The sequence below is a fragment of the Mauremys mutica genome, chromosome 16 (genome assembly GCF_020497125.1).
Source record: "Mauremys mutica isolate MM-2020 ecotype Southern chromosome 16, ASM2049712v1, whole genome shotgun sequence".
In the NCBI taxonomy this organism is placed as follows: Eukaryota; Metazoa; Chordata; order Testudines; family Geoemydidae; genus Mauremys; species Mauremys mutica.
In genome coordinates, this window is record NC_059087.1 from 25,056,384 (window position 1) to 25,079,318 (window position 22,935).

A 22,935-nucleotide genomic window follows, 5' to 3' on the forward strand; every position below is an offset into this window, starting at 1 on the left:
CTACCGCGGATCATGTGCCGGGAGCGGGATTGGGGAGCGGAGCGGAAGCACTTAGCGGGGCTGTTTAGGTTCCTTTGCTGCAGGCAACAGTAGCAGGGAGCAGGAAGGGGTGAGTTAGCAGCGCATTTGCTTCAGATTCGGAGCTTCGGCATCAGCGGCTAGGTTTTGGGTTGTTTTTTTGATTGATCCTTTTCTGAGAAAGGAGGAGAGGTTATTTGCCCCCGATTTAGACAGGCCCAGGGGGCTGGGAGCCCCACGCAAGATCCTAGCATGCTCTTTTTAGGAGCATGCCACGGGGGGGAGTGGGGCTAGCAACAGAGGTACGGGCTGGCGTGGTAGTTTCGTTTTTTTCAGAGACTGGAGGGCATCTTGGCTTGGCGAAGGTGCCCTCTCTAAACTAGTGTGTTTTGTTCGATTTCCTCTGCTTCATGCTAAATCGACGTGTGAAGATAGTTAGATGGACCTGACTGTAGCTGCGACTTCAGTTTGCTTTTTAAGGTCCCAGAACCCTCCTGAAGTGTCTTCCCCCCTAAACAGCTCTGTTTGAAAATTTGCTCACACAGGAAAAGCTGTGGCTTTTTCTCTCTGTGTTTAGCCCAAACTCCTTGTTAGGATTTAAGCTATCGCCTCTATTTGTAAAGGGTTTTTTTGTGCTCTTCCAGTTCCTCCAGAGACTTCTCAGGCTGGTTCAGTGTGCAGCTGATTAATGCACTCCTGCAAAAATTAGTTTACCTCTAGGGGTTCTTTTCATCTCCCCCCTCCCCCCCCCAAACGAGCAAGGGCAGTGGCTGAAGGAGAAATAAAAATCCAGGGAGAACCAGAACCTGGTGCAGCTAGTGCAACAAGGGGCAAAACCAACAGTTCCAGAGCAGAGCAGTGTCAGTAAAGGTGTATATGGGAATGGTGCACTTTGTGTCAATGGTGTGGCGCAGGCTGCTGCGGAAGCGTTGGGTCCTGGGTATTGTATTTGGACTCTCCCTCATCTATTTCCTTACCAGTACCTTCAAACAGGTCAGTATTGCTTTTCTTCTTTGTCTCCCCCCCCCCCCTCCCCTCACTGCCCCATTTCTCTGTAGGTCAAGGCCCAGCCCTACGAAAACACTTAATGCCAAATATGATGCTTATTACTGCTGGAAGGGCTCCCATTGTATGACTACAAATTGAAGTAAGTTCTGCACCTGGTGGTTGCTGCAGGTCTGTGAGCTCTGAGAAGTAGAGAACATCCCCCACCATGTGTAAACTTGCAACACATTGTGAGAGATTCTAAAAATGATTTCTCTTGCAGGCTGTGAATTATTGATGGTGACCTAAAAATAATATGCTGAAATGCTAAGATTTTTTTTTTAAACCTGTGTTAATGATGGATCTCAAAATCTTATCCTAGTCTCCTTTACTTCTGCCAGCATCATCAGTAAGATTTAAGGGTGCTGTTAGGTTCAGGCTCCTAACTAACTGAGACTCTGTGTAAAATGAAAGTTTTACATCAGTAATACGCTATAGCAACGTGTTCATGGGATCTAAAGGGCAACTGGAAAGTTTTATGGGCTCAAAGTGTTCTCTTGTAATGTATGTTGTGAAATGCCATCTCAAGCAGGATAACAGCATTGTACGTGAGGGACAAAAAGTGAAACCCACCGCTCCAAGCAAAGGCCCTAATTCTACATTAGGAGCCATGCAGGCAGAAGGGCCTGCCTGTGTAAATCTGGTTGGAGGATTGGGACCTCAGTGAGCTGCAGAAAGAAAGCAAATATCATAAATGGTGAAAGCTAATGGGAGCTGAATACTTAACTCCGTTAGGTGACCTTGAAAATCTCTACACGTGTAAATTCATTTTTTTTTAAATGAACTAACCTTCTTATATTAAAGGTCAGGACATTTTTTTCCCCTTGTCAATGAGCTTTGTTAAAAATATCCCTGTAATTAGATCTTTGTTTAAAGAAAAATATAGAGTCCCGACGGCAAGACTTGCTCTAGGATTGTTACAATCTTAGGATAAGTCCAGCATGAGGCCTAGATTTCTGGACACCTGTACTTTCTTAAGCAGCACCCACATAAAGCCCTATTCTTTTTTCTTCAGAGCCGCTTTAAAGGTGCATGTGTAAGATGGTTTTCCAAAGGCAATCTTGAAATGTTTTAAGTATCTGTCCATCCTTGAATGGACCTCGCCTGGCTGTTCTTGAACTGCCTCTATCACATATCACCTCTTTATTCGAGGTGAGGTAACAAAAGCAGCTTTGAATGTCTGACCTGTCTGGAGCATTAGTAGATCTTGCAAGGGAGTGTGTTTTAGTGACTAGAACAGGGGGACTGGAAGTCCGGGTTCTTGGTTTCTGCCCTGGCTGCCCCACTGACTCCCTATATGACTTTGAGTAAATCAGTTAAGCTAAGCCAAATTTTTACAAGTGGCCAGTGATTTTGAGTGCCGAGCATCTGCAGAACCTGACTTTCAGAGGTGCCGAGAAACTGCAGCTCTTTTTGACCTAACTGGTGCATAGAAGGGCCACACCAAAGAAAATTAGGCCCTAAGTGTTTCAAGTTGGGCACGCAAAGTTAGTGGATGCTTCTGGAAAATGTAGGCTTTCAATGCTACCTGCCTCAGTTTCTCCCATCTTTAAACTGGGAATAACAATATTTAATAAACCTCTCCAGGAGTGGGTTGCAAGAGTTAATTCAAAGTGCTTTGGGATCCTTGAATGAAAGGTACTACAGAAGTGCCCATTTTATTGTTCTTAGTGTCCCTGGTTTGTAAGGAGAGCTGGTGGGGGATGGAAAGGAGAGAGCATTCTTTTGTGTTACTAGGAAGAGGATGAAACAACTTGTAATGTATGTTACTTAGAGAAAGGAATGCTACTTTTATGGCCTGAAATAATGTCTGAGGTTGGATGTGTTAAATAGTCCTGCAATTAATATCTACAACACCCTTTATTTTTATGATGTTGGTTTAATGTTACACGCAGTATGTGGTAAACCACTGTCTCAGGCTGTTGGTGTGATATCTCATACTGCCTTAGTTTCTTGCAATTTCTTTCTGTCTTGGGAATTGCAACAATTAGAGTTCAGCTGAGAGAATGGAACACAGAGTTGGGTAAGAAAAGGGAACTGTGTGTTAACTTGCATTGCTGTGTTTTGTTGCAGGAAGAGAGGACGGTACGCGATCGGAATCTTCTCCAAGTACAGGAACATGAGCCCATCATGTGGAAGGTGCAGTTCAGCCTGGGAAATAGCAGTCAGCGGAGTAACCAGTGCAGAAATTCTGTCCAGGGAAAGCTATTCATTACGGATGAGCTGGGTAAGGCCACTGATAAGAGCCTTTCCTGCAAACCATAATGCTCAGCACTGTGTGTACCCTCTGGACTTTGCTGGGATCCTCAAGTAGCAATTCCCTCCACTCTCGTGCATTCCCACGGGAGTAAATTCTTCTGTTGTAGAAATGTTGTCTCAATGCTACTTCCTGGCAATAGAACACCACCTTAAATTGAAGCAAGGGATGTTCAGTAATGGCTGTAGTTACTTCTGGGGTGAATACAACAACAGTCTTAACAGCACACCAGAGGGAGTTGCATACATTGCTGAACACCCTTCACTTCATCTGGAGACAGTGTTCTGTTATAGGGAAGTAGCATTTGAGACATTTCCCACAACAAAATAATTGACTCTAGTGGGAATGCACTAAAGTGGAGGGATTGCTACTTGAAACTTGAATTTAGCCAGGACAGTAAAAACTCCAGTCATTTCACTTTTACGTATTTTTAAAAATACCATGCTTGGAATTTTGGTTCGGTACTGATTTAGGGAAACGAGCAGAATGCTTTCTGCAGGATTCACTTTCTGCCGCACTTAAATGGACCCATCCAAGTTCTGAAGCTGACCCCATCCAGCCCTAGTTTCTGAGATCTGACTGGTTCAGAATGTGAGATGGCTTAGGCGTAGGCTACATTTCCACCCTAGTTCCTTTTCATGTTTTATTGCAATAAAACTCTAAAGATCACTGGCCACTCATCCTTATCAATGGCCATTTTAAAGTTGTTTGAATGTATCTAGCTGGTCTGCCCTTAATAGGAATGCAAAGGGCATATTTCAGAACTACATCCATTAGAGGTAAAATACATGCAGTTTTTCTTTTAAAGGTACACTACAAACATCTTTTTTCTTACTTTTGGCTTGTCTGAGAATGATTCACTACTTGCTCAAATGCTCAACTAACTTCATTGTTTTATTATTGCAAATCTGTTTTTTTAAGATACTTACAAGCACTGTCATACCAGAAACCCTACAGGGTGCCAGGAGCATAGGTGCAATGTCCCTCTAATTGCAACTTTATATTGTTTACTTTGCCTGGGGCTGCCATATATTATATTTTTTGTAAGCTCATTGTAGCTGGGACCATCCTTGTTTTGTACAGTGCCTAGCACAGCAGGGTCCTTGACACCAAGCTGTACCATAATATAAATAATGTATTAGTCACACCTGCTTTGATATGGCCCAACAAATGGTACAGGCACCAATCCTGCAAACATTTACATTTGTTTAACTTTAAGTATGTGAGTTGTCCCCTTAAAGGCAATGAAACTACACACTTTTAAAAAGTTAAATATGTGCATGAGTGTCTGAAGGATTGTGGCCATAGAGTTAAAAGAATAAAAATTTTAAATCAACTTTGGTATGACTGGGAGTTCCCAGGATTTTTTTTTAAGACATGTTTGCAAGAATAAAAGATGCAGAAATCAATGCTGCATTCCAATGACTCCCCTATTTACCTAGCATTTGTGTGTATGTGAAATTTATAGGCGAATGAAGTGCTTTCAGTGTGAGAGACCAGTCTCCCCTGTCTTATATTACTATTATTATTTAGATTGCAAAATCCCTCCAAATGCGCTAATTACTTTCCAAACACCGAGGAAGACACTGTAAAAGCAAGCAAGTCTTGTACAAGCTTGCCCCCCAGACAGCTTTGCAAGGCTTGTTGTTCCAGCACTGGGCTTTTCTTGACGAGAGATCATCAGTCATGCAAAAATTGTGTAGTAACTTTTGTGATGTACGCAAGTAGAGACTAAACTGAAATCTACTGCAGGGGTTCTCAACATTTTTCTTTCTGAGACCCCCCCCCCCAAGGCTATAAAAACTCCACAGCTCACCTGTGTCGCAACAACTATTTTTCTGCATATAAAAGCCAGGGCCAGTGTTAGGGGGTAGCAAGCAGGGCAGTTGCCTGGGGCCCCACACCCCAGGGGCCCCTGCAAAGCTACTTTGCTCAGGCTTCAGTTTTAGCCCTGGGTGGTGGGACTCAGGGGCCAAGGTGTCAGCTGCATGCAATGGGGCTTTGGCTTTCTGCCGTGGGCCCCCAGTGAGTCTAATGCTAACCGTGATTGGCGGACCCCCTGAAGCCAGCTTGTGGCCCCCCACTGATCTACTGAACTCACTGTCACTTGTGAGTCAAGCTAGGATTTGAATTCCAGTCCCCCAAAGTTCCTAGTGTACATATTCCCTAAAACATTGAAGCGATGCTACTTCTTTAGAAAGTTTCATAATGAACCTACTCAGTTAAGATTCCTCCTAAGGGATGAGTCCGTTTGGTATACAGGGTGTAGCTAGACTATAATCGTGGGGTGTGATTGCAGCGCAAGCTGATATACCTAAAATAGCTTTAATTTAGTAGTATGGGGCCTGGAGCACTGACACTGCCTCAGTGTGAACTTCAGTGCAGGCTAGCCTCAGAAGTAATTACCCAGGATTTCAGTTGGATTTGTGCAGCTCTTGCTGCCACGGCTTGGCTACTCCGGTAGCCAAACTAGCAAGTTTAAAGTGAGTTTGCGTATGTTGCATCAAGCGACAGTCGCTCCTAGGGATTACTGCAATCACTAAATAGTGTGTATAGGTGACAGGATTCTTTTTCAGATTGAGACGGGCAGTGATCTATCTGGAGAGGTATTGGGTGAAATTACTGTAACCACCCTTACCCATGCCCCCAAAAATAAAGCACTGGCAAATTTGGAAGAGTGCAAGTTTTGAATGTATTTTAGTTCAATATATTTATCTACAAAGTATTGAGTTAGAGACAGACTGGCCGTAAGATTCATTATTTCCAAATAGCATCTGCTGGGTCACCTGGTCATATCAGTCATTGGTGTACAGCAGCATTCCTCAAACTTGCCTGTTCTCAAATGATAGGGTCCTAATCTTGTACATGTGTTCCTTATTATAGCCCCATTGCTTTCCATGACTCTGCTCCAGTGGGAGGCCCTGCAGAGTAGATTCTGTAAGTTACTACTTTTTCCTCTGTTTTTTTCAGGCTACATCTGTGAAAGGAAGGACGTGTTGGTGAATGGCTGTTGTAACGTCAACGTGCCTAGTGCAAAGCTCTATAGTTGTGACAGCTGCCTGCCCAATGGTTGTTGCAGCGTGTACGAGTACTGCGTTTCCTGCTGTCTGCAGCCCAACAAGGTGCGTGGAGTGCCTCTTGCTTTTCAAGTTCTTATCCTGCTCAGTTGGCTGAGCATCCTCAGATGCCAGCTGGCCAAGTGTGTGCACTCATTGTGAAGAGGGCTGGAAACAGGGAAAGCCTGCTAGGACCATGTAAGAAATTGTTTCACAATAACAGCTAGAGCTCTGTGGAGGATGGAAAGTCCATTTTGCAAGGCATTCTGAGATTTCTTCATTCCAGTTAAGAAAGAGAGCCGTAAATTTCAAAATTCTCTATGAAAGAAAGTAGAAAAACTCATTTGTAGCCATCCTCCCTCTGAGTCAGGGTGCCCCCTCTTGGCAGCATTGGGCAGTCGGTGTGCCAGCCTTTTGGCCTAAAGGTTAGTGCACTGCCAGCCTCGCACACTGGGTCGGGGATAGGGGACCCAGGCCCACCCTGCTCCACCAGGTTCCAGCTCAGGGCCCTAGCAGTGGCAGGCAATCCCGCCACTGGGTTGGTGGGGAAACATGTGGTTGCTGCCTCATCTCTTGGCAGCACAACTGGACCAAAATCTGCTTTCCCTGGGCTACTTCCTACAAGTTCTTGCTGTCGCTACTCCATCGCTGCTGGGACCTTTGTCTCCATCTCTCAGTCATAGAATATTAGGGTTGGAAGAGACCTCAGGAGGTCATCTAGTCCAACCCCCTGCTCAAAGCAGGACCAACTCTCATTTTCAACTGTCTTTTATGGTCCTAGAGTATTGGCACTGCAGCACTTCCCTACATTCCATTAAGCAGGCACAATCCAAAGCTACTTTGAATTTTATTATTTAAAAAATGGAGCACTGAGAAAGCATGGCTAATAAACCTTTCAAAAGACAGTGTAAGAAGAACAGTTTGGTGAAATTGTTCTGCTGTAACTTTAATTGTCAGATTCTCAGTGTATGCTAACAAAGAAATCCACTTTTCTCTATTCCCCTTCCGTAACTAACTTACACAAGGTGCTTATTATTTCTGCCTCTCTCAGCAACTTCTCCTGGAGCGTTTCCTGAACCGGGCAGCTATTGCTTTCCAGAACCTCTTCATGGCAGTGGAAGATCACTTTGAGTTGTGCTTGGCCAAGTGCAGGACTTCATCACAGGTCAGATGCTGTGGCATGTGAAGTGGAGGAAGGAAGGGAGGTGCCAAAAATATCTGAGAAGGTGGTGTTGATGCTATGAATGTATGGGCTTGTCTTCACTACGAGGAGATCAACGCTGCTGCAATCGATGCAGCAGGGGTTGATTTAGCGGGTCTAGTGAAGACCCACTAAATCGACGGCAGTGCACTCTCCGGTTGACCCCGGTACTCCACCTCTCTGAGAAGAGTAAGGGAAGTCGACCAAAGAGTGTCTCTCATTGACACAGTGCAGTGAAGACACTGTGGTAAGTCGACCTAAGCTACATCGACTCCAGCTACATTATTCACATAGCTGCAACATTACAACACATGGTCGCTGAACTGTAGCCAGAAGCTCCTTTAGAGGAAATTCACGTAGCTGGAGTAGCCTAACTTAGGTCAACTTACCACGGTAATGAAGAGAAGCCCTATATTTCTTATATGTGCATGTTTTGGGTTTGATTAGAATGTGTGCATGGGAACTTGAGCAGTTTGACTCCAGCCTGCTTGGGTATTTCCTCTAAAGGAGCTTCTGGCTACAGTTCAGCGACCATGTGTTGTAATGTTGCAGCTAATTTTTTTTTTTTTAAGCTCTGCTCCCTAGATACTATGATGGTGTGTCTGTGAAACAGCCATTGCCATATAAACACCACTGCTATCTGCCCTTTGTGGGAGAGGAATGAGGTATTTTACACTGGAGAGCTGCTTTTTAATAGCATGTGTTGTTCCTAAGGGCTTTTCCCTCTCTTCCCAACAGAGCGTGCAGCACGAAAACACCTACAGAGACCCCATTGCAAAGTACTGCTATGGCGAGTATCCCCCTGAGCTCCTGCCTATTTGAAAGCTGCATAATCTGAACTAACATGGGGAAAACAAACTGAGGATCGGCGTCTGGAACTGCAAGACAAGAGCTGCTTGTACAAGAGCTTAAACTCTCATCTTGAGATTTCCAAAGACAAACAGAGTGATTTGCAATCTAAGCTTGGGACTTAGTTCTTGGGAAAATCTCTCCTATTTAGACTGAAGAACATGATAGACCTGCCGTGGATGGGTGGGAGGGAATCCTTTGAATGGTTAATCTAATTGAAGAGCTACCATTTAGGATACACACAATGGATTTAGTCTGTAGATCTGCATAGAAAAGGGCATAATACAGCCTTTCATCTGTACATAGAAGTTAAATTATATCCCCAAAGAACATGGACTTTAGACCAACTGCTGTAGATATGAAGAGGGATTTTTGTGTGCGTAAAAGGTAAAAAATGCCTATGGAGCTTATCTCCTTCAGCATCCACAGTGCAGACTTTATATGTAACTATGAATTATTTATTGGGTTTATATGGAATAGCTGAAAGTATTGATGTTTCTTGTAGCCATTGGCTGACTCCTTCCAAGCCATAGATTATCCTGGAGAAAGGTCATCCTTCATCTTGACCAAAATAACTCATCTCTCTCTTCTGTCAGGGTTTTTTTGTTTGTTTGTTTGTTTTACTGGGGCCCATCCCTATAATCTTTGTGTGCCTCTCAGTTTAAACTGGCATAGCAAAGTCCCCTCTGGAGTTCTTGGAGCCTTCAGTTCCCATAACATGAGAGAGAAAGTAGAGCTCAGAATGGGCTGGGGTGTTTTATGAGTGGATGCATATGCCATCCTAGTTGGAAAAGCTTACCTAAAGAAAGTCCCACAGGGTAACCCAACTCTTGATTATTCAGATCTCCTTGCCTGAAGTACTGAGGCTTCTGCTGCTTGTACTGCACATCAGCATGGCTCCAAAATGCTTCGCTCCTGGTTGTGCAGGGGCAGGAAGCAAAAGGACTGAGGTGTTTTGGGATCCTGATTTTAATGAGATCCTGATGTAGTAAGTAATTAGACTAAAATGTCAGGACATGTGGCTCTAGCCTTCCTCTGAAGTTAGATTAGCGGCCAGTTTTGCAATAGTTCTATTAACAGCTTATTAATGACATTCCAGCATGGGGTTCTGACCTGGCTGCTCAGAGGACTCTCTAGTTTGAGATTTCAATCTAATTAGCATGCTAATTGAACACAGTGTTGATTTCCCCCTGCAGTTTCCTATCACTCTTGAAGGCTGCAGTTATCTTTTCTTCTGATGCCTCTGTGAGGCCAGCCTGAAAGAAGGGAGTTGGGAGAAATGTTTTTCTCATGCTTCTAAATGCTGAGAGAATTTGTTTCCTGAAAGTCAGACTCCTAGCACTAAGCCAAAGGAGGCAGTTCTGGTGTATATAGCACCTGACTCCTATTCTCTTTCACTCTTGCCTCTACCATATCTCTGCACCTTGTGTGTTGCCATGGTTCTGACTTTGTGCTCATGTATGTTAATCAATACCTCTTATTCCTCCCTTGGGATAAAGCAGTTTACCTAATTAAGAAATTAGAATAATGTGGCCGGTATTCTATGACATCCCTTTGTTAAAATATTCTTTATCCCATTGCAGATTGTTCTGTTGTGCTTATAGTTAAACTGCATGTGGCATAAGCAAGAATTAAAAAGTTACCAGCCGTCTCTGATACGTGAAATTGTGAAAACTCACTTGCATTTTTTCCTCATCCTTTCCTAAAAGTTTTCAAATGAGATAAGGTCTCGGAAAATAAAATGTCCCTGCCTGCAAGTCCTATGGAAAGTCTTAAAAACTTGTATCTTGAGGAGCTGTGACAGCAGAATTTTATCCGGTCACCATCCTTTCTCCCATTTGCTGCCCTCTTATGGCAACTTGCAGGAAAAAACATCATTGTACATAAAGTTGTATGTATGTGCTTTTTGGTGAGCTTGGAGAAGCATGGTACTTAGGCATGGCAGCTGCCTACTGATGGGCAGATATAGCTGAACCCATAAACCTATACTGGCAGAACCCCTAGTGGAGATGCAGCTTATATTGGCAAAAGGGCTGTGTTGCCAGTATAATTGCATCTATACCTAAAACTTAAGTTGACCTAGCTGTGTTACTCAGAGATGTGAAAAATTCACACCCCGAGAGATGTATTAAGCCAACCTAACCCGTATAGTAGACACAGGTAGGATGACAGAAGCATTCTTCCATTGATCCAACTACTGCCTTTTGGGGGGGTGGATTTACTACAGTGATGGAACAATTCCTTCCATCACTGTACCAACTGTCTGCCCTACAGTGCTAGAGCTGCAGCCCTGTAGCTGTGCTGGTAGCATCTGTCATGTATACATCGCCTCAGGCTTTTGCCTACAGAGCTGTGTTGGTTGGGAGTGTGAAAAAATCACACCCCTTATCATCATAGCTATGCCAGCAAACAAATGTAGACCAGGACTTTGAGATTTAATGGAGCGTGACGTCTAAGGTGATACCCTCTTTGACACTAGGAAGATCACATTGGCTGTCTGGCGCTTTGTCCCTTTACCATCCTGAGCCTGTCTTAGTCAGAGAGGACAGTCAGATTTGTCTAAGGCCTTGTCTATGCTGAGCTGTATTTTAACACTTCTCACAAGTGCACAACCACTCCGGTACAGCTCTAGTACAATGCAGCACCACCAGCCAGTGGCATTTTTTTCTTCCGTGTCTTCCTATTTAGATTGAGTTTTTAGGTTAAACAATGTGGTAGTAAAACACTCTAATGCTTTGTCTACACTAGACCCCCTGTCATTGATATCACTGGTAGAATGGCGGTGGTAGGAAATTGTAAGAAAAGCTCAGCCTGTACAACCATAGGGGAATCTCTTGTCTCCTGTCTAGAATAGTGAAATATGTGGAGTTTAGAAACGTGTTAGCTGGCCACTGTCAATTCTGGGGATACCGTGTCCAGCTTATGCGTCAGTAAAGGTATCTAAATCCTGGGTCTGCTGGGGTGAAAGGGTATGTAAAAGGTTAGCTAATGTGTTTTAAAATCTCACTTGTTTTCCTAGTCTTTGTGTGCCCTTGTATTACAAGGTAGCTGTAGCAAAACAATAAATCCAGATAATGTAATAGGGTGAGAAGTGACAGCGAAGATAAATATATTATAATTAAGAAAAGGAGGTGCGGGCAAACAGGGAACCATATTTTTTTTCCATTCCATAAAGAGAAATAACATGTTTCTCTTAATGGTCTGAAAAAGGCAAAGTTTGAGAGCTAGCCTATAGAAACTTATTCTCCTTTGGGAAATCTGATTGTTGAGGTAGCTGAGTGCCAACAGGAGATTCCTGCAGTGGGGCATGCCAGAAACTTACCCTTCCTCCTTTTGAAGTATCAACTTATTACCATGTGACTATAAATTTTATATGTTGGTTATGAAAGTGACAGCCCCATTATATGAGATCTAGTGATTCTACCTGCCAAATCAATCAGCTAAGCAGAGTTAAGTTTCCTGGAAAATTTGTCCTGTGCTTAGAAGAGCTTGTGCATGATTCCTTTCCTGCAAATTCTCAAGTAGTGATGACTTGGAAAAGGGTTCTGTACAAACTCCTGTGCAGGGACCAGGGCTGAAGCGTGGAACCTTTTCTTTTCTTTTCTTTTTTTCCTGAGCTTAATGGAGTGAAAGTGTGAATGGGCAAACACAGGGTCTGGCTTGGGACCCTCACTGAACATTTGATGACCGTGGCTTTAGCATTCTAGCCTCTCAGTCTCACTGAGTCTCTTAGGTATTTTGACTGTATTACAGTGAAAATTTATCACTCCGCTTCCCTTATTGATACGTTTTTAGGCTCTGGACCCTTGCAGTAGTTAATATGTGGTCATAGGATTAAAGAATTGTAAAGCTTTGACTATACAACACTAGATACAGCAACTGCTAACTAATATCCTTTTACTTCTGACAACCTTCTTCTACCCTCTCTTTGCCTTCCCTCTTCATTTTGCTGACTCTGAGCTTTTTCCGTACTTAGCTCATGGATTTGTTTGGCGGTGGGCTAATTGTTTTGCTCCTTCAGTTCCAGTCTAATTGTGCCAATTCCCTATATCAAATCTGCATGCAGGATTGATACTTTTTCTCCAATCTTGGCAAATTGTGGGGAGGAGAATCCTTTCTCCCCTAATGAGTAACCTCCAAGGGGTTAATGAATTTGGTAAATTGTGGGAGTCTTAAAAAAGGGCCCTGTGCATTCCCATTATATCAGTGGGAAACTACTGTAGGCAGTGAAAAAGGAACAAAAACAAAACCACAGCCTCATCTGCTGGGGATGAAAGGAAAACAGAAGGCAAAATGGTGTTGGTTTCTGTCTCTTATTACTAAGGACTCCCAACCACACACTTCTGGCTTTTAGCAACTTGCACTCTATATACAATATTGTGCTTTCTAACATTGCACTAGTCTGACTCACATGGCAGCTAGTGTAGTTTTTAAACTACAGCTTCAGCTAGGTTGGAAATACGAATTTTTGCAAGGATGACTAAAATGGCTTTAGAATGAAAGATGCTTGTAGTAGCTTGGATATCTCTTATCTGTGGTGCAAATTGCCATATGAAGGTTGCAAAGGGGAGAAGAGTGGGAAAGTATGGCGCACTTTCTCCCTGGCTGTTGAGAGCCTGCTGTTGGCAAAAGAAGATCAGATAGCAAGCACTATGTGGTTTGAGAAAGCAGAATTTCTTGTGTATGGGGAAGACTACACGTTACTGTTACAGATGGGACTGAGCAGCAGAAAGGGGATCCAAAGTATGTGATGCACATAGCTGAGATTGCAGATAGCTAATTGTGGAGACAGACCATATCTGATCTTCTGCCAGTTTTGTGGGAGTTTCAAATTGGGCCCAGCTCTCCTCACATACAATAAATATTTTCTACCACAATGTACAGTCAGTGTGACCAGCAGATAGAGCACTGAAGTGAGAGCCAAGGGACCTGGGCCTTATTTCCTGCCCTGTCACTGATCTGCCATGTGACCCTGGGTTAGTCACTTCATCTCTTCATGGGTCTGTTTTCCTTCCCCCTTTTATGTCCTTTGTCTATTTAGATTGTAAACTCTTTAGGGCAAGGACTCCATGTACGTACAGTGCCTAGTACTACTGGCCTTGATCTCAGATGGGGCTCTTGGTATTATTTTAATACAAATTATACCTAGCTCTTGTATAGCTTTATAAGTAGAAAGTGCAACATTCTGATAAGAGGGTGATGAGGGAAGGTATAAGTGCATGGGTAGCCCAAACTGCTCTGCAAATAAGCAGTCCTGATCCAAACACAGCATGAAAAATGAAGCTTCCAACTGTGTAGACTGCCACTCTGTATGGATGTTGGAGAATTACATCCTATCTCAAATGTATTAATGTGTCTAAATCACATTTTCGGGGCCTCTTTGTAGTAATTTACAGGGCTCTGTCATCCCAGCAAGTAAACTCCTTCATACTTGGATGGACAGTTCATTTTTTACATAATATATAAACTTGAAATCACAGTATCTTTTAAAAAAAAAATCCATGGCAGTTATGAGTAATCAACTTCAATGTGCCTCTTACTTTCTCCGCCTCCTCTTTACTTTGATCAGTCTTAGTTGAGATCAGCTGCCAGGGAGACAGGCTGAGGCTAACACCAATGTAACACCGTTGATCAGCCAACAGAGGTTACTATAAGACTTAAGTAGCAGTTGATATTCTCCCATTTAAGATGAAGTCTGGCACATGTCCCTTTGAGCTATTGAGACAAAACTTGTCAAAAAACAGGAACACTTTCCGAGTGCAGGGGGCAAAGGTGATCAATGTTCCTCAAGGAAATGTGCAGTTTCTCCTGTATTGCCAACTCTTGTTCTTCAACAGTACTGTAGTCAAAGGGCAGACTTAACCAAAAAGTTAAGGCTGCTTGCGTTTTTAGTATTTCACCCATGTGCTCAGGTGTTGTCATACACAGGGGGTTAGCTAGAGAAGTCACTGGTTTGAGGCAGCCTAATTCACAACCACTGTAATAAAGAAAAGTACCTGACCCTGGGAGAAACAAGAGTATCGCACTACATAGCAAACTGCCAACCGCTCAGTAATGACAAATGGATCCCTGCGATCAAGCCCCAAACAGACAATGAGTAGCTTTGAGGCGATCTTACTTATTTCTGACAGATAAGTGCCAGTAGAACTGTCTCTCAGAGCTTGTCATGCCCACAAAGTCTCCTTGACTTGACCTGTGTGCACACTGCAACAGGGAGGCAGCTGGTACATCCCAGTGAGATGTACCAGCAAGAGTCCCGCCCCCAGCTCCTGTTCTGACCAATGACGGTCAAGTGTTGGTGGCAGCCTTCCCGCCTTTTTCTTGCTCTCTCTCTCCCCCGCTCTGTTACTGGGGGTGGGCTACTGAGACCTGCTCCCCCTCTCCAGGAGCCTCAGGAGAAGGGCCAGCCAGCCTCAGAGAGCGGGGACACCGCTGAGGAAATTCTCTCCTGCCCTAGTGCAAAGACAAAGGCGGGGGAGGGGACAACCACTCAGCTGCCCCTTTCCACACAAGCAGGTGGGGCAGCAAGGGAGAGTGGAGACGTACTCAGCGCTCCCCAGCCCTGGACCCAGGCAGCTCCAGGAGAAGGGTGACCCCCTGGTATCTGAGAAAAGCAGCTGCTAGGAGGGGACGGGAGAGCAGAGCCCCCCTCAGCCATCACCTGCCTCAGGACAGTTGGTGAGTTCTGAGCGTTCGAGTCCCCTCTACCCGCTTGTGCATCCGTTTACTCAGGGCTCAGACTGGCCAAAGGAGAGTTCAGAGATGCAGCCCGCTTCTGTGTCATGATTGCCCAAGGCCTTGTCTAGTTTAGTTAAACTGGTGCAAGCCCCAGCAGGGACGCTCTTATTCTGCTCTAGGAGGGGCTAGTTTAAACCTGCTTCTAATGGAGTTTAAGCTAAACCCCAATCAGCTCTGTTTTAACTGAAACAAGCGGGCACACAGAGGGCCTTGTGCATCTGTGTAATTAAAATGGTTTAAAATCACACCTTTAAAGAGGTGCAACTCTGAGCCTGTTAGGTCCTCTCCCCCTCCCGAACGCTGGAGTGCTGTGCCTCTGCGCCTACTCTTTCCATTCCTTTATTTCCTTCAGTGTCTTACACCCACCATTTCCATTGTCTCCTTTCCGTTCTCTAGCTTCTCTGCCTTTCCTTCAGGCCCATTACCGCTCCCCACCCCCAACTATCAGGTATTTCCTCTACTGATAGAGGATTGAAGCAGGAGAGGGTGCTCTGACTGCACGAGGGGAGCTCTGCTCTTTCAGGACAGGGGAAGGATGGAGGGCTCTCTTCTGCTTTTGAGATGGGGAGCTGGGCTGCACCTTCTTTCTCTTTGCTTTAAGCTCCTCCCACCATTGGTCTTAGATCTGGTGTGTCAGGCAGTACACGCCAGCACTAAAAGCACAGTGCTTTTGAACTGGCTTCCTCCACTCACCTATGTTTTGAGGATGGGATGCAAAAGCATCATGTTGTCGTATCGACAGAACGTGCCAGCACCCAGACAGTCTACAGTATTTTCAGGCAAGCAGCAGCTCAGCTGCCGGTGCTTTGAGGTAGAATGGGATGCAGAATGTGAATCTTAGTGTTTGTACTTCTGTAGACCCTGGGAGCCCCTCAGCCCTGTACAGACATACAACAAAAAGATGGACCCTGCCCCAAAGGGTTGATACTTTTTTTTTTTCAGGGGCAACAGGTGCTATCCTTTCTGCATCTTACTGAGGACCTCTAGATAGCTAAAGAAAGAGAAGTGGTACTGGTTATGAGATAGTGGCTCAATGCCAGCATGGTTTATTGTAAGATGTTTGTAAAGAGAAGACGACATGGGAGAGGGGCAAAGCACAGTGTGGCCTCAGTAGCTCCTCTCGACACTTGACTATTTCAGTAGTTTTTTAAATGGCGAAGGACTCAGTATGAGACACGAACTAAGTCCTTGCAAATGGTCAGTTGAAAAGATCTTTTTGTGTTAGAGCTTTACAAACAATTAACTGATTTTGTAGGGCTAATAGGAATAAATTAAATTGTCACTCAATAAGAAGATAGCTGGAGAACACACCAAGAGCAGATCTGTTAAATAAGCTGTCACTTATACAGAGTCACTTTTCTGACCCTAGAAGCAGCAAAGAATCCTGTGGCACCTTATAGACTAACAGACGTTTTTCTGACCCTAATAATAGGTCTTTGGGTCCTACAAGTCAAAAAAATGACCTGATGGGTCAAATTTGTTTAAGGGCCAAATCCCGATGACAGGATTTAGGCCAAATTCCTTTGAAATTTAATGAGTGTTTTGGTTGGGGCGGGGGGGAGGGTGAAGGCTTTAGACTGAACTGGGATTCTCCCTGGCATCATTTTCAGCTTGATCCCATTTCAAACAGCTGGGAGATTCATTCCTGAAAACTAAGGTTCATGATAGAAACTCGGCAAGGGACTAGGCCATTAAAACAAACTAAGCTAGTTGTGAAGACAGATGAAATGTTTTTGATGTCACACTGTGTGCACTTGTCACAGCCCTGCCACATCAAGGTTAGAGGGGAAAGGTGACTGGCTGGTAGTCACTTAATCAGATGGAGATGTTGATTTTCAGGTAACCCAGCCAGGGTGAGGTTTGCATGCTCTGTTGCTTTTAACAGCCACATAATGAATATGCTTTCCAAAATTCTTGTTTCTTGTGGCGGGGGCAGCGGCGGTGGCGGCAGCAGCAGCACGTGATCTGTGTCACTGTCAAAATGAAAGTGAGATGTAGTTAATACAGAGCTGCACAACAAAGAAATATTGATCAGTTCTCCCCATGCTATGCTTGAGTATCTGCAGTGACAATGGATAGTGCAGCAAATAGGGATGGCAGAACAAAAAACATTGTGTCCCAAGGTCAAAGACATGATGGGGCAGGCCATGTAGCTCCCGTGCTGAGCAGCACCAGTGTGGAAACAATTCAACTCCCACCCTCAAGCATTTCCCCCAAGACACTAAATTCAAGTGAACTGAAAAACACCTTGTTCATGACATGAACGTGTCTCAGATGTAGCTGCTATAGTGTTAAAATCAGAGGCTCATTAAAGACAAGCTAGAGCAGATTGGCTTCTCCAAAGAGTCCCCACGTTTGGTGACTCCAGACACTAAAATAAAATCAAGTAGTTTATGCTTTGGTCAGTCCAGGTCAGGTATATTTTTTGTAAGACATTAAGCAGTTTTAGGAGTTACCAGAGCGCTTCAAAGGGAGTTGTAAAATGGGTGTTGTGCTGTGTCACACTGCACTGTCTACAGTGGTTTATATTTTGGCTTGAATGGACTATTATATAGACAGGATGTTTCATTCTAAGATATGTGGTTTCTTTATGGAATTTTTAAATTCTTTTTTTAAAAGCAAAAACAAAAAACAACATTAGATGCTAGTTGTTACATAATCAAAATGTAATGACTGCTAAAGTTAACTTTTTTAACTTGACTCAACTTGTGTTTCTTAAATTTACTGTCAAAGGCATCCAGAATCTTGGATTCTTTGGTTGGAATTTTTATGATCTACATAAATTTAAAAATTATGCTTTTAAGTTCATATTTTCCCTCAGCAGTTCCCATTACAGTCAATGGGTGCTCAGCACTTCTGAAAAATGAGGACATTTATTTAGGAGCCTAACTTTAGGGTTTGATTTTTATGGCTGTGATTTTTAACAATAAAGTAGCCTACAGTCATTACATGAGCTCATAATATTTTATAATTATTTTTATTAACTAACAACTGACAAAGGGCCCCCTAAGCTGTCTGCAAGTGCAACACATCTAACTGTTCATTCCAGTCAATTTCACTTAACAATGGATGCATTATTTTTGGTTTTAAGCTGTAGGGAAGAAGTTGTATGCTAATGGATCTGCTAATTTCCCTCAAATCTTTCCAACCCTAGTTGATGGAAAGTTCTTTCCATCTAGTTCTAGATGCAAAACTCTTAAGTAAAGTAACAGAGCTGCAATGGTAATGTGGTTTCCTCCTACTTCCCACCCCACTGTTGTCCCCCCTCCGCCTACAACTCTCTCCCTATTGTTGGCTTTGGCCTGCTCTACACTTAAACCATAATTGACCTAGCTATGTTGCTCAGGGCTATGAAAAATTTTGCACCGAGTTCTGTAGTTAAGTTGAACTGACCCTCGCTGTAGACAGGACTGAGTCCAATGGAATTCTGTTGACCTAGTTATCACCTCACGGGGAGATGGATTAACTACATTGAAGGAAAAACACCTTTTGTTGACATAGCATGGATGTTTCCTATAGCAGCACAGCTACAGCGTAGACATAGCCTTTATCAGAACATCCCTATGGTCATCCCTATGTAATTCCTCATTATCTTCCCTGAATTATCTTTAAAGACCCAATCTTGTAAACTCTCTATTTCTAGTGACTTTAGCGGGAGTTGAGACTGCTGAGTATTCTTGCTGACTGCATCCTATCCTATGACTAGTGTCATTGTCCTTCATAGCTATGCTAATGCAGTACATTACTGTCCCTTATAATCCTTTATTATTGCACACTGAAGCATGATCTTCAACCTCACTCCATCATTTTGCCACTGACACCTGTTTTGCCATCCTCAATGTAATCTGTCAGTGTCATCATCCTGAACAGTATTGCAGCATACTTTCATCTCATTGCTATGATTATGTGAGCTTCAGTGATTGTACTACATCTATCACCTCATTACTGAAATAAAGTTAACGTTAATGGGAGTCATGCGGCTAACCCCCTGCTCACCGTGCTGGAAATTTATTCTCATGATGAAAAGGAGATGCTTATGGATCCATTTAAAATTGAGCCAGCCATCCAGTTAATCCAGAGTTAAATCATCTTTTATATGTATAGAGTGCTTGTCATGCAGAAGGCCCCAACACACTTTATAAACTTTACAACATGAAGGAGGAAGTTGCTGGTAAAGCAATGCAGAAAATCTGAGTTCTAATTTCTGTTCTACCCAGGGTCGGCTCTAGGTTTTTTGCCACCCCAAGCAAAAAAAAATGTTGGCTGCCCCCCACCCCAGCCCTGGGTTCTCGCCCCCCCCCCACCAGTGCCCTCCCCCACCCGCACCCCCTGCCGCCCCTACCCTGGACTTGCCACCCCAGCCCTGGACTCCCCATCCCAGCCGCCGCACCCCCTGCTGCCCCAGCCCTGGGCTTTCTCTTCTCCCGCACCCCACCTGGACCCCCTGATACCCCAGCCCTTGGCTCTCTCTTCTCCCAGCACCCCCTGCTGCCCCAGCGCTGGGCTTTCCCCCGTACCCCCTCGCCCACACCTCCTGCTGCCCCAGCGCTGGGATTCCCCCCACCAGTGCTGACTTCGCCTGCTCCCTCCTCGCCTCCAGCCGGTCCAGCACTGGCAGGATCGGGGTAAGCAGCAGGGCTCCCGGGGTGCGCCTCAGCCCAGGGTCCCTCCAGCCAAGGCTCCCGCCTCCAGGACCGTTCGGGACCCAGGAGGGCAGAGCTGGGGGACTGCCCCGGCAGGGGGCTGAGGAGCTGGGGCAGGGTAGCTCCAGAGGGAGCAGAGCCCCGGAGAGCAGGACATTGGCCCCGCTGCTGCTGCTGCTTCTGGCCGCCCTGCCACAGTCCCTGGGCGGCTCGGGCCACTTCGCCCAGCCCTGGCTGCGGCGCTGGGGGGCGGCCACTCTGCGGCACCTGCAGGCAGCTCCATGTGCCCCACAGGATGGCCCCCAGCCCTAGTGTCACCCGCTCGGAGCCTGCCCAGCCCAGCCACAAGGTGCAGGCGCTGCTCCCACACTGCGCAAACCGCAGGCTTCCTCTGTGACCCATATTTCTGCATGGCTATAGCATTTTCATTTGTGAAATGAGGATCATAATTCCTACCTTCCCCAGAGGAGGATCAATTTATTGTCTGTAGAGCATTGTGTGATCCTTGGACTGGGGAGATGAAAGAAATGCAAGTTATTGCTACTCCAAACCATTTCGTCTATTGATAAAAAGCAATCACCTCTGAGGAAATGTGGCAATTACTTGAATAGCACACAACAAACAAGTTAGGACAGAAACAGAAAATATTGTCTTCAACTGAAATGGAAGGTTGAAGTTAGATCAGCAAAATATAATAACCTAATTCACAAGATGGCCAGAACAATGGGTTATACACATCTCCTTCTGTGAAGAGAATTGTGAAATCTTTAGTGACCTTAAACAATCAGGAACAACCTTGGCTTTCTTGTAGCCGGGATCTCCTTCCCACTGATTACTGTGCAGGGGGATAGGTTCTTTCTTTCTTACTTAATTTGTGAATCGGTTGCACCAGCAACCATCTTTTCAGTATGTGCATGTACAGTACCTAGCACGGTGTCATCCCAATAATGAATGAGGCCTCTAGGCATTGGGGCAACACCAGTTAATAATACAAATACCTCCCACTGAATGTTTTCCTTCACTGTCTCCCATTGACCTAGTGACCAAGCCTGACCCTCTCTTAGCTTCTGACATCTGCCATGGTCACATACTGCATTAGAAAAGCTGCACAAACTTACAATGCATTCTTAACTTAAAGTTCACTCGCTAACTCTTCAATCAATGTAATGATGGAATAATCCATTATTCCTTTTTTCCCCTTTTATGTATACAAGAGATCTCTCTTTTAAAAAGCGGGAGGGGAGGGTTGAGTCTGTCCAGCAGGCTTAATCCTCCAACTGGCTAAATAGCCCACATTGCTTTAAAATGTTTACTAAAAGCTTCTAAGGAGAAACAAAAAAATCAAAGAATTACCAAGGCAAAGATGCATCTTGAAGTAGTAGTACTAATGCTTTGCACTTATTGCACCTTCGACCCAAGGATCGCAAAGTATTTTCAAAAGCAAGTAAATATCTCCATTGTACAGATACAGGAATTTCACCTGGTTTCATAAAGAACAGGTCATGGCTCTATTACCAGAAAGCGGAGTTTTCTAGCTGACGGATTGCTTAAACTGGTACCTTAGAATATTGAAATCCTCTACAAAATAGAGGTTGGATGGAGGCAAAGCTTCCTTGAGCCCTGTCATAGAAATGTAGACCTCAACAGGTCAGCTAGTTGAGTCCCCTGCATTGAGGCAGGACTAAGTATTATCTAGACCATGCTTGACAAGTGTTTGTCTAACAAACCTGTTTTTAAAACCAAGAGTGATGGAGATTCCACAGCCTCCATAGGTAATTTGTTCCAGTGCTTAACAACCCTATAGGTAGGAAATTTTTCCTAATGTCCACCCTAAATCTCCCATGCTCTCTCATGCTATGTATCTTCTCTCTTTAATACCTACTGAGAATTTCAAAGCCTGATGCAAAAGTTGTTAAGTAACATTAACTCCTCTTTTGCAGATGGAGAAACAAAGACAGAGTTGAGCTAACTTACTCAAGGAGTCAGCAGCAGAGCTGGGAATAGAAGCCAGAACTCCTGGTTCCCAGACTACTGTACCGACCATTGGACCATTCTCCTGCTCTGACATACACTCTGCCTTTCAAAAATTCCCACTCTTTTGTCTGAAGGCAGCAGGCACAGTGATTCCTTCATATACTGTCTATAATTTATAAAGCACTTCGGGATACTTCAGGATGAAAAGTGGTTTCTAAACATAGGTTATCATATGATTAAACTAAAGAATTTTTAAAAAAATAGCTGTTGGTGCATACTAAAACATTTTCTGTATGGGCAAGGCAGAGTTATTGATCTTCCACTGGCAGTCCTTCAGGTCTTCCCGAACTGCTCTGAAAATAACCCCCATCAGCAGCATGTATTAACATCCCCACACTTTTTTGTATAGTGTACAACCCCCAAGTCCCACCTGCTTCCTGGCTTAGCTGTTCCTCTTCTTGGTGCCCAGCAAATGGCGATGTCTTGTTGAGTTAGCTGTGCTATAAATCACAGTGTCACCACTTAGCTGGTAGAAGTGATTTAATTAATGTGTTGTGCCATCCCCAGAGTCTCTCCCCACCTGACTGCTAATCAACCTTCATCAGCAGTAGGAAAACGCAGCCCTTCTTCTTAGAACCACACAGGAGAAGCTGAAGGAAAGACTGTTAATTGCAGCTGTAGAGATGAGCCTATTGCTTATCTCTAAACTATAGTCGTCTTCTTCAATTCTGTTGTCCTAGTCTCTGACAAACTGGAGAAAAGACCAAGAGCATTAATGTGATCTAGTGTCATATTGGAAATCATTTCTGTCCTGGAAGCATGTAGCTGCTGAAACTCTTAACAGGATCCTGTTATGTACGTAAATATTTGAGCCACTTTTACAGCCTGCATACCAGATGTGATGAAATAATCAGTTTACCATATAAACCCTGCCCACACTCAGTGGTTACACTTCATGGTTCTACAGCACAGTATAATGATCACTACAGATCACTGAGCCAAACATGCCAAAGCCAGTAAGGAATTATAGGGTAGACCAGGGGCTCTCAACCTTTCCAGACTACTGTACCCCTTCACAGGCATCTGATTTGTCTTGTGTACCCCCAAGTCTCACCTCACTTTTAAAAACTTACAAAATCAGATATAAAAATATAA

The 22,935-nt window shown here is 44.2% G+C and overlaps 1 protein-coding gene and 1 long non-coding RNA gene across 2 annotated transcripts; one reads left to right on the forward strand and one right to left on the reverse strand.

Annotated features, from left to right (window-relative positions):
* Nucleotides 1-15: 15 nt before the first annotated feature.
* On the forward strand, nucleotides 16-10,181 carry SPRING1 (SREBF pathway regulator in golgi 1). The gene is made up of 5 exons (XM_044989483.1): nucleotides 16-1,011; nucleotides 3,136-3,289; nucleotides 6,290-6,441; nucleotides 7,427-7,540; nucleotides 8,315-10,181. Exons 1-5 carry the CDS (start codon nucleotides 895-897, stop codon nucleotides 8,396-8,398), a joined length of 621 nt encoding a protein of 206 aa, XP_044845418.1. The 5' UTR covers nucleotides 16-894; the 3' UTR covers nucleotides 8,399-10,181.
* A 6,427-nt stretch (nucleotides 10,182-16,608) lies between these two features.
* LOC123350764 lies at nucleotides 16,609-22,347 on the reverse strand. Its single transcript, XR_006573815.1, has 3 exons — nucleotides 22,211-22,347; nucleotides 20,263-20,316; nucleotides 16,609-17,136 (listed from the first exon to the last, which is right to left on the reverse strand). It is a non-coding gene; the product is annotated as an uncharacterized LOC123350764 (long non-coding RNA).
* Between the last annotated feature and the right edge of the window lie 588 nt (nucleotides 22,348-22,935).

Excerpts from the sequence above, each read along its gene's own strand:
- SPRING1 (XM_044989483.1), top strand. The coding sequence starts at position 895 with ATGGGAATGGTGCACTTTGTGTCAATGGTGTGGCGCAGGCTGCTGCGG. Across the intron at positions 6,442-7,426 it reads GCTGTCTGCAGCCCAACAAG|CAACTTCTCCTGGAGCGTTT; the intron begins GTGCGTGGAGTG and ends TGCCTCTCTCAG. Across the intron at positions 7,541-8,314 it reads AGTGCAGGACTTCATCACAG|AGCGTGCAGCACGAAAACAC; the intron begins GTCAGATGCTGT and ends TCTTCCCAACAG.